The sequence below is a fragment of the Physcomitrium patens genome, chromosome 13, assembly GCF_059467195.1.
Source record: "Physcomitrium patens ecotype Gransden chromosome 13, ASM5946719v1, whole genome shotgun sequence".
NCBI lineage: Eukaryota > Viridiplantae > Streptophyta > Bryopsida > Funariales > Funariaceae > Physcomitrium > Physcomitrium patens.
The window spans coordinates 8,642,382-8,653,506 of record NC_143422.1 but is presented as its reverse complement, the minus strand read 5'-3'; the positions used below and the strand labels follow the sequence as shown (position 1 = coordinate 8,653,506).

General features: G+C 43.6%; 2 protein-coding genes across 2 annotated transcripts; one reads left to right on the top strand and one right to left on the bottom strand.

Annotated features, from left to right (window-relative positions):
• The first annotated feature begins 280 nt into the window (after window positions 1–280).
• Window positions 281–2,709, top strand: LOC112290325 (uncharacterized). Its single transcript, XM_024536481.3, has 5 exons — window positions 281–961; window positions 1,328–1,379; window positions 1,621–1,871; window positions 1,999–2,135; window positions 2,351–2,709. The coding sequence occupies exons 1-5, from the start codon at window positions 762–764 to the stop codon at window positions 2,455–2,457; spliced, it is 747 nt and encodes a 248-aa protein (XP_024392249.1). The 5' UTR covers window positions 281–761; the 3' UTR covers window positions 2,458–2,709.
• A 1,181-nt stretch (window positions 2,710–3,890) lies between these two features.
• LOC112290324 (uncharacterized) lies at window positions 3,891–10,779 on the bottom strand. The gene is made up of 11 exons (XM_024536480.3): window positions 10,256–10,779; window positions 9,785–9,886; window positions 9,518–9,643; window positions 8,971–9,168; window positions 8,478–8,696; window positions 7,166–8,293; window positions 6,604–6,897; window positions 6,285–6,500; window positions 6,026–6,161; window positions 5,218–5,684; window positions 3,891–4,896 (listed from the first exon to the last, which is right to left on the bottom strand). Exons 1-11 carry the CDS (start codon window positions 10,676–10,678, stop codon window positions 4,009–4,011), a joined length of 4,197 nt encoding a protein of 1,398 aa, XP_024392248.1. The 5' UTR covers window positions 10,679–10,779; the 3' UTR covers window positions 3,891–4,008.
• Window positions 10,780–11,125: the final 346 nt, after the last annotated feature.

The window sequence follows — 11,125 nt, the reverse complement described above, 5'->3', positions numbered from 1 at the left end:
AGCTGGTGTCAACACAACCTGCAGCCAAGTAAGCGTGAGTGAAACTGGGTGTTGCTGGTCGAAGTCGAACTCATTGAGGCTGAGCCTTCCACGTGTGCTGCACTGTGTAATGGAGACAAGGAGAGATGTATCCAGTTTAATGCAATAACTCAGAAACTTGATGTGGGTAGTTCATGTCGTCATGAATGTTGACATGCGTATGGATGGTGTGGGGCCCTACCGTCTCTCGCTCAGGAATGGAAAGACAATGCTGGAGGTATTGAGCTTCATTCAGTAGGCAGTATGTCGCAAGCCAACAAACGAGAAAAGTCACTCACTTTCTGTCCGCGCTGCAAACCCGGCTCGCCCGGATTACGTTCTTCCTTCGTGTCTACTCTGGACGCGCGATGATCAAAACACAGTCTAATCGCAGCTCTCCATCATCGCTATTTGTGTGTTTGACCTTCTCAACGCGACTCACTCTTCGCAAGTGCTACTCTAAGTAGCGTGTCTGGGACTTAGAAGAAGTAGTTCTTGACTGTTTCTCAACCCTCATGCGCTCTGACCCAGCTGCTAAATCGTCATATTTGTGTGGGAGACGCATAGATTACGGACACTGTTTCTTGTTGCCATTCTTGAGCTGTTGCGGCAATTTTAGAGCACTCTGAGGTTTAGTCCAGACTGAGGTTTCGGGACTGGGTGGTTGTTTGGTTCTAGACGGACCAACCTTGAGGAGCCTTTGAGTAGCCCTTGCGACGTAAATTTGTCAAGAGCCATTTAGAATGGTGAGGAATATGCCTTCCAGTGACATTTTTGGCAGCAAGCAGCGTTCCCCCGTGCCGATGAGGCGTCGAGATGAAATCAATGCCACAGAGGATGCCGCAACCACTGAGCTTGTGAAGGCCGATGGCGCTGAGGTTCGGGATACTCTTACCGTGAGAACGGGCAGCTCTTCTCCACGCAGCGAAAGCACCTCTCCCAGGTAAACAGCCTCCCTGGCGCTCCTTCTCCAACCCTTCCTAATAAAGCCATAAAACCTGCGTAGGCGGGAGTATCTAGGAGCGTGATGATAAACCTCATAAAATTATAATCCTTGAACTTGCACCGGCCGTTTAGAGTCACACAGATTGCAAACCATGATTGCATTACCGAAGGCTTGCGAATTGTTACTTGATTTATGTCTAGAAATGGTCCAGCAGGAGCATTTTCGATAAGCCGGATTGTAGGAGCTGTCCTTATGTTTATTCTGTGCGTTGGGTGCTAAACGCTTGTTTCTATGAAATTGAGGAAATGAAAAGATTAAGTTTGATAACTCAGCTATCCTCATGGGCCTTACTTATCTACGCAGATTCCGCGATCAGGGAACCACAGGGCCTGCTGAAGTCTCGGTTGAGAAGAAGGTATTGAAATTTTGTAGCATCAAACGATGAGCTCTATAAACGTCACTCTTGTCTGCGCATTTTTTATTCACGTGATAGCTTATTTTCCAGCCTTGATCTATTGAGTGATCTTCTAGTTGCCTTATTTTGCGCTTTCCGCAGTACGATTATCCTTGATTCTGCTGAGCGTAACGCTTCTTCTTCTGTTTTTTTTTTCCTATTAAGCGGTTTACCTGACCCTGCCATGGGATTTCATTGACAGAATGAATTTTTCGAGATTAAGGGCAATATGAGCATGGGTGTAGATCCCGACATTGCGTATGAAATCCTCACGGATTATGAGAATAATCCTGATATCTTTAAAACCGTATCAAAGGTTGAAGTGGAGCACAGAGATAATTCAAAATTCGTCACACAGCACGCACATTGGCATCTGATGTTTTGGTCAGGAACCTTCGAGATGAGAATGAAAGTAGAAGAAGACCCCAGCGAGAGAGCAGTCTCCATGAAACTGTGAGTTACAACTATCGACGCCTACCGTTAGAATCTTCACTGTCATATCGTTAGCTAAACAGTCTCAGATTTCTAATGAGTCGATCTGACGTGTAGCTCACCTGGCCTTCTTTAATTGGATCTGTAGAACCGACCCTGGATTTTTGAAAATATTCAACGGGTATTGGAGCATAGAACCACGGGTGGTGGATGGCAAATCCATGGGTTGCAACGTGGTGGTCACGCAGGAAGTTTTGCCGTCGATGACTCCTCCCGGCCCGTTGGGTAATGTTCCAACATCTAATGTGTTCTCAACTTGATGTAGAACAACTTAATGTAGAACAACATCACGTCAGAAATCTCTTCGCTTTTCAAGTAATTGTGACAATATTCTCCTTATTTCACAAGATAATGCCGCTGCTGTGACAGACATAACTCGTAGCTAAAACTCATGAACCTCTTCTCTACTACTCGTCCTCATTGTGGGTGAACCTGTGCAGCTTCTGTTGTATCACGTATATTAGGCAACCAAGTGAAAGCAGTTTTGCAAGATCTGTGCGCGGAAGCTGAGAGAGGGCAGCAAATGAGACGAGTCTCAGCAGAATGAGGGAGCTGTGCAATGCAGCCGACGGAGAAGTTGCTGAACAGAATTTAGTATTACACTTATGTGCTGAGCCTTCAGTACCAACGAGAGATTGGTGATGCCAAATTCGTCGAGCAAAATTCAATTTTGATTCCTTGGAACTGATAGCACACTTTCAATGCGATCGACAATGTAAGATCGGAAACTTCGTCATGCAGCTGTGTGATAAATCGATTTGTAAATTCATTTATTATGTACAGTATTCTGTTCTTCTTTTGTTCGTGGTAACTCATTTGTCTGTACTCGGTTTTTTGTGTCTGTTTACCCTTTTTTGGAATAATGGAGTGTGTTGATATTGCTGTTGCAAGCTGATATGTTTTTTGTGAAGTAGTGTATTGATAAATATGCTAGGTTCATCATAACAGCTTTAAGCTGGGAGCTTGGTATTGCACGATTGTTTCTACTCTGGTAAAATGAATGAGCGATATTGTTTTATCATGTGAAGTGTTCGTTGTTGAAAAAAGAACCCTTACGCACCTCTGACAGGCTTTAGAACGATAATTTTGTGGATTGTTCTTGTGAAAATATCTTTTATTTCTTCCATTGGTTTGCAGATTGAATGTGTGAATTTTTACCTACCTGATCGTTATAAAATCATTTAAAACTTTTATGATAATCACTGTACATAGAAGATGTATGCAGTTATAATCAACATTAGTTTTATATCCATGTAAAGAAAGTTAACAAATACACAATCTGTATACTGAAAATTTAACGAATCTCAATATTGATGTTGTGAAAACAAGTACAATGAACATGACAAGGGCTGGGTTTCCATGGTCAACTCATGATGAACATATCTATTTGTCCAACAATGAATCAAATTATGATCTTTTCTCTCTAACCATTAAAAATGGATTAAACACAAAATTACTTATTTGAATGCAAAAGCGAATACAATTCAACGGAAAACAGAACTTAACTTTCAAACCTGTGCCAGAATAATATAGCGCATCGTGAAAAAGCTGCACAAACATGTGCATGTTGAAAATCATTATGAAGAGTAACTCCACATGAAATCCCTTCATCTCAGGTGGGTAAATTCATGTCCATTAGGACATGTATTTCAAATATTGTTGAAACGGTCCCCACTAATTCTCAGCACTCTATGAACGGATCACACAACAAATTCCGCGCAGTGACACTGTGCAAAGTAAATCCAAGTGTATTTTGGAAATGATATCCCGCATTATCACTTCACGGATCTACAATTTAAAGCGGTAAATCGCAGCGAATTGCGACCCAGCTGGCTGCAACACGCACACAATACTTTACATTACGACAGCACCAGCACTACACTGAAGAATCTAGGACGTTGTTTCTTGAAACTTGGGGGAAATGATTTAAAAGGTAACTTTAGGCAAAGCAATTCGAACAATTAGGCATCAAAAGATACGAACAGAGAAGCAAGGTATTTGTCTCATTGTTACAAAAGTAAGTAAATAAACCCCATTGAGAAGAGCAAAATTGGAACCCTGGCAGGCTTGCAGTGCAGGAAAAACTAAACCTGAAGTATCAGCTTTCTTTGGAGACCTTCACTTTCTTAGAACTAGGACTCTTACTTTTCTTCTTGGAAGGAGTCTCCTCTACCTGAACTTCCATTTGTACTTGGCTGTCCCTAGCGTTCTTCCTCTTGGAAGGCATCCTATCTTCCTTCAAATTCTTACCCTTGTTCTTCGAAGGAGTCACTACATTCTCAACCTCCATAGGCACCTCTACTGCCTTCAATTTCTTTTTCGAAGAAGTCTTGTTTCCGTCTCCTTTTGCTGATCCACTTCTGCCTGGATTCTTGGCTAGATCTTCTGCGACTACTTTCACAAGCTTGGTAATTAAGTTCTGTAGTTTTCCTTTGGTAGGAGTATCTACGGCTTTAAGACCCGCCAAGAGAGCTTCAGTATCCAAAACTGCGTGAAGTCCTTTCTGTGGGTAGAGCATTCTAAAAGCGTCAATGCAACTACTACAGAATTGAAGAGCGATGAATTTGTACGCAGCCCTCTCCGGAGGATTTTGAACAGTTGATAAAATAGATGAACCACGTGGTCCCATGTGCTCCTCAAACGCTTTCACAAGTAGCTTGTGTTCATCACCCCCATTGATTGTCTTTTTTCCTTTACCAGACGTGACTGGTTTCAGAATCTCAGTGAGAAGACGCATAGCCTCACACTTCATAAACTCTGTCCGGCCATTTCCACACTTCTCCATTAGCTTGCCGATAGAACACCTACCAAGAACTGGGTATCGTCGGAACAGCTCGGTAAAAAAGGATCCAGCGAGACGTGACTTCTTATGGGTGAAGTAGTCGTCCAAAGCAGAGAAAAGAAGATCCAACGTCTCTGAGTCGCACTTTTCTTCTACATCTGGAAGATTTCCTAGCAGGACCTTAAATGTCCACAAAGTGCAAGTCTGAAATTACATGGCAAAACATTAATTGAAAATTAGAGTCCAATCACAGATGTCACTCCAATAGACGGGAACAGCGATCTACAGTTCTAGTTAAGCAGTGCAAAAAACCCACTGCACGAGCAATTTTCTCCCTTAAGCTAAGTGTTCACGCTGTTGGCATAACGCAATTTTCTTCTAAAGATATACAACCATAACCATAGATCTGAAAGCTTCACAGTTAGATCAGGGTCACTTATGTAAGGAGATTCAAATCAGATTGGGAAACTATTTAAAAGGTGGCGATTCAAATCGCCAATATCTCAGCACAAAAATGAGACATACCTGCGCTAGTACTCGAACCCTCTTGATTGATGACCTTGACGATAATTTCAAGGCTTTCTTCAATAATGACCTAGCAAGTGGCAAGTCGACATCCTTCCCCTTGGGATATTTCTTTGTATGCAACACCTTGCTATTCAACATACTTTCTAACCGCTTGACAAGTACCTCGTTTTCCTCAGGTGCTGTACCCAATTGATTCATAGCAACCACAAATGCCTTCAGAAGATTTTCTGCTGCGAGCAAACATAGGGAACTGCTGGGATGCTTTTGGAGAAAATGTTCCAGCAAAGATAGGACTCTAAACTTGAAGTGAGTTAACTGGGTTTGAGCAGTGTTCTTATTTGCTTCTTTTCTGTGCTTCAACACATTCGCCAGCAGGACATCTGCCCTAAACATAGCTTCGTCGTCCATATCCGAGATGTCAGAATCAGAACTCTCTGCCTCATCATCCAAGTCCTCACCAGGTCCTGAAGAAACATCATTTCAATGTGAGATATTTAACTTTGAAAACCTTATTCAAAAACACTTGATGATTTTTAATGAGATTCTTCAAATATTGAGCTGATTTGAGCGCCCCTATCATACATTAATCATAAACAGAACAACAGGCGCACGAAAGTCAAGCCAGATCTTCGAACACACAAACTCCATCACGGGCTAAATAAAAAAAAACCAGTACCAAAAATCAGAGCTTTTCGCTATGAAAATAATAAATACAGAAAGTAAAAAAAGCTTTTCGATTACTGCAGCAATGAGGCCAGCATATGGTGCAAAATACGCGATACTGCTTGAGATTGCGAAGGCATACTTTTGAATCTCATTTGTTGCTGAAGAGTCCTCGTTTGAGCATCGCCGTCGCCCATTTCCACATCCTCCTCTTCTTCATCATCTTCATCTTCGTCATCTTCGTCATCTTCGTCATCTTCGTCGTCATCTTCTTCCTCCTGCATTGAATCGACCCAAATGAAGGCATATTTACAGTATCAAGCAGATGCAATCACAAGACCTGCGATCTGTATATAGCATGTGAAAGAAAAAATTTACGTTTAACAAGTTTGGTATGGTACCTCTTTTGCTTCCTGACTTCCTTCCACTTTCCCTATATTGCCATCCGCTTCGTCGTCCTCCTCGTCCTCTAGGATATCGTCGTCGTCATCATCAGAATCCTCCTCATCATCGTCTAATATGGACTTATGGCGTCCTGACCTAGAGCCCTTATTTATGATTCGCAGAATATCTGCCATTCCTGCACTGGTGAGGTCGTCGCAATACACTTTGAACACCTGCGTATAGCAAAAGTACAGCTGAGAAAATGGTCCGAAAACAGGTGTAGGGAACACAGACACATGCAGATTCAGTGCAGTGATCCATAATCAACAAACTAACCTGCTCCACTGCATTGCGAATCGGAGTTGACGATTTTGCTAGCAACGACAATAAAACATCAAGAAGTACATCCATCACTGGAGGTACTTCTTCATTGTCTTCTTCCTCCTCAACTGGAGGTGCAATTTTCGCCAGCTCTGGCAAGTCGGGAAAGGCTCTGCTACAGCAGATGACAAGCTCAGCTGCAATATCATCGGTGGAGCCTGGTTCCAGGAAAGACTCGAGTAGCAAATTTGAAAGAAGACCCCTCATTGCCAATAACCGCCTCAACTTGCCAGTTGTATCGGATTTAACCTGCAGTTTTGTAACAGTTAGCGGAGAGCTCGAAAAATGTGAACTCCACAGCAAGAGACGATGAACAAATAGAAGTTTACAACATCACCACAACTGATCATCAACGGACATCAGGCTGTGAACCATTAACCCACAACCATTTGCCCCGTCACCAGCTTGCCGAGTTCAAGTGGCAGTCCAATTCTAAAAAAAAATTCAGGTGTATCGATTGGAAAATAACAAGGCTCACCGTATTAAATAAATAAATAAATAAAAGGATTTGACTTACTGCTGAGGATATCGTAGACACGGTCTGATGAAGGATCTTAATAGACTCTGCAGATTCCTCCTTCAATGGCTGCACAAGAACGGCAGCCGGAGACTCATGAAGGCTCAAACAATATGATGCAGCAGATACGGCAGAAACTTCATCTTCTTTCGCTGTATCGGTTGATCCACCTGCACTGGACTTATTACTTCTTGACTTTTGAGAAGACATCCAATGTTCAGCATCAACTAGGATACTATGCAAGCGCTCCACACATAACTTTCGGATGTTCGGGGTTAGGGGCATCTGAGGCCACCGGTAGCTTTTCTTCTCGACGCCTCCGCCGTTTTGTTCATTGCTTGCCTGAAATAGAGAATGTGTAACAAGGAATTTTATCACTTCTCTGTATAGTGTTTCCTGTGCTTTAGGCTCCAACTTGACCTGCCGACAGAGAGCGCACATCTGCTCAATGATCCATATCCTATCGTTAGCTCCAGGACTATCGTGACCATTCATCAGAGCATCTTCTGACAACTCGGCAGGATCTTCAGTAATTTCAGTCGCCTTCACGAAAGTAGACTCTGTGGCTACGAATAACTCTTGAAGATTGTGAACAAAAGCCAGCACACCTTCTTCAGTAATCAATCCGTTTGTAAGAGTTTTGACAGTAGATGATTTTGATAATGTATCAAACTTCCCATAACTATTTTTCTGTAGTGCCCCAATAACAGCAACTCGTCGGGAGTTGCTACTCTCAGCCCACAGCCGTACCTCACCCAAGCACCTCTGGGCACTTTTGAAAAGGTGGGTATCTTTAGAAGACAGAATGTCTAGAATACATCGAACAAATATGTTGGACAAGACAACACCAACAGTTTCAGGGTTCGGCAATCTGGGGAGCACTAAAAGGAGAAGCTCCATTGCAAGATTTTTTCTTTCATGAGAAGAAGGCAACAGCGCTCCATCGACAACCACACTCCAGAGATTCCCTAATGCCTCTTCCACTTTCTTTGCGTCTTTTATATCCTTGGAACTGCTAGATTTAGCACGTTTTTTCTTCGATGACTCTTGAACGCTATAAAGAGAGAAGAGGCGGTCTAATAAGAGGTTCCATACTGAATGTACACGAGGATGACTGCTGGAAGACTCCTGTATTCAAATTAACCCATAACAAATTAAGTCCTGATCAATGATACAAATCCTGAATATAACCATGATTACACAAACTAAGAAAGCACAAAAGTCAAACTGCTATAACCTAATGTAGCAGGCTCATTAAGAGGTTCATATATGTGCTTCAAAACAGCACTGTTTCGCAATCACACACTCTTACCTTCAAGCAAGGAACAAGTTTTGCCAAGTGAGAAGCCTCAAAAAAATCTTGTAAATTCCCAGACTCGGGTAGCAAAGGAGAGCTCTGTGATGGTAGCTTATCATACAACTGCAAAACTAAGACCAAGGCGTCCGCACTTTGACTTTCCAAGTCCCTACGCAACCATTCGTCAAAAACAGGAGCTGCGCACACCGTCTCACTGACAGCACTTGAAGGCAACTGAACCATTTCAACTTTGTTATAAACAGCGCAACTCAGGGAAAGCAGGGTAGACCCCAGGTGACACAAAATTATTCTTCAATAACCTAAGAAAAGATATAAAACACGACATCCGCTTGCACAAACTCCATCACTAACTGAATAACTCCAGAGGACAGAACTAACTTCTAGCACTTTCCGAAACATCGTTAAGCAGGAGAAATCTAAAGCTAGAACTTGCAAACTTAAACACAGTAGAAAAGCGACTGGTAAAATAACGAATCGAGATACTTACCCTGCTTGCAAGGTCAAAAACTAGGTTCACAGCTGGCTCCCGAAGAAATGTTTTTTGTTTAGCAAGGCCAAATAGTTGCTGGACAATTTCTGTTATCAATTCCTTCTCTTCTGGACTAGAGCCATTCCCAATAAGCCTCTTTGCCCGGATTAAAGATCCGTAAGCGAACAAACGTCCTAAGAGCCCGTCTCTTGCATCCTTGGATGCCATGCAAGCAGATAAAAACACATGGGTAAGTCTCCTAAAATCATTTGTCAAAGACTTGCAACCAAAACGTACTCTCCATTCCGATGCTATTGGTGATGACTCTAACGCTTCACACGAAACGGAGATGTATTGAAATAACTATGTACCAGCCAAAATCGGCATTTGCTTCTCTAAACACTTGACTTGAAGCTAGTCTCAAGTAAAGAGTGAACCCTTCAGCCTAATCACACCGATTCCCATCAATTTGTTAAGGTGTGAGGTAAGGTGTTGAAACCTCAACAAGTGCACATCCTTGCACTCTTCGGTACACTTTCCAAATCAAACAAGATTGGGTTTATACCTGCTTCTTCATTGAAGATGTGACCTCCAAATTCGAGGGAATAGTCTGAAGCAGGGCTTTTCCTCGAAGAACAGGAAGAGCAGTGATTACAGCTGTCAACGCGGTCGCAAATCCTTGCCTCGCACACTGAACAAACATCCATTCTTCAGAAATGAAGCCTCAACCAGAGTTCCCCAGCAAACAAGAACTCTCTTTCCTGATGCAAAATCCATGCTGATTCACAGTTTCAGTTTAAATCCCAACTGCTATAAATTTCAACCACTTTACCTCACGAGAAGAACCAAGACCGCGCACAAGCCGCCGCAATGCATATTGCACGCCAGGAGCACAACCTTCCAACAAATCATCATTCTCCTTCGCCCCAAGCACCTAGAGACATTCACAAAGCACCACATTTAGAACATACATCTACACCCAACACATAGGTTTCAACATAGTCTACTAGCCATTACACAACACATATAGACCTCAGAGCTCAAACCAGACAGCTTGAACATAGAAACCCCAAAACCTAACTCAATGAAAATTCACACACTGCCAGCTGAAAGCAACATAAGTATCACAAAAGTGACGCGCCCTGTCGATAATGCCTATCAACTACAAGCATCAAGTCGCCACCGACCACGCAATTTCAAAACTACCAGTCAGTAAGCAAATGTGCACCCCATCATCAACTGCCTGCAGAAACGCCAACAACATCATCCAAACATCGTCACAAGAAAGAGAATCACGCTATACCTCGCTGACGCCACCTTGTCCCCCGCCAGCTTCGAACTCCTCCTGCTTGGCTCGCAATTCATCCACGAGCGCCAGGGCCGCAGCCTCACGCACCGCCATGTTCAACGACGACAGGTTCCAGTAAATCTGCATACCCACGGGATTGAGGCTCTGGTTGGCAGCTTTGGCAACGCTCCCACCAGCGACGTCGGTTTCATCGTCCCCGCCCATCCGCCCTACAACTCCAACGCTGATAGAATGAGGCACCCAGGGGCCGGGCGCCATAGCGATCTCACTGGGGTTCGGGTGCGCTTGAGCTACTGATAATTCTCGAGACGGCAGGAGGGGGGCGGGCTTGAGAGAAGGAGTAGAAGAAGAAGGGGCATCAACATCAACGGCAAGTTGATGAGGATGGTGGTGGTCAGGCTTGGGCCGCTTCCCCATTGAGTGGCGATGCCGAAAGGGGCTACAAGCACTCGCCCCTCTGCTTGGCTTCGACGCTGCTGTATCTCACTCCTCCTCGTCGCCTCGCGACCTGCTGCAGCGCAAGCGACTAGGCTTTCGGGCCAGCCAGGGTTTAGGGTTCTGTGACAATACCCGAACCCGGGAGAGGGGGACTCTTGTAAACCGGGTATCAATATCCCTATCCTGCCCTGCCTGCCTGCCTGCCTGCCTGCCTGCCTACTCTTCTGAAATGCCCCATCGAAACAGTGACAGAATAATATTATGATTATTATTATTATTAGTATGGGCCCTGCCTATTCAGGCACCACGAGTGCTATCCTACTTTGCACATGTGGCTGTTTCCAAACATGTGGCTTCATCGTGCTTTTTATCACTTCAGTTTTTAGTTCTTCAAAACAGAATATTATAATAATTTATACTTATTTT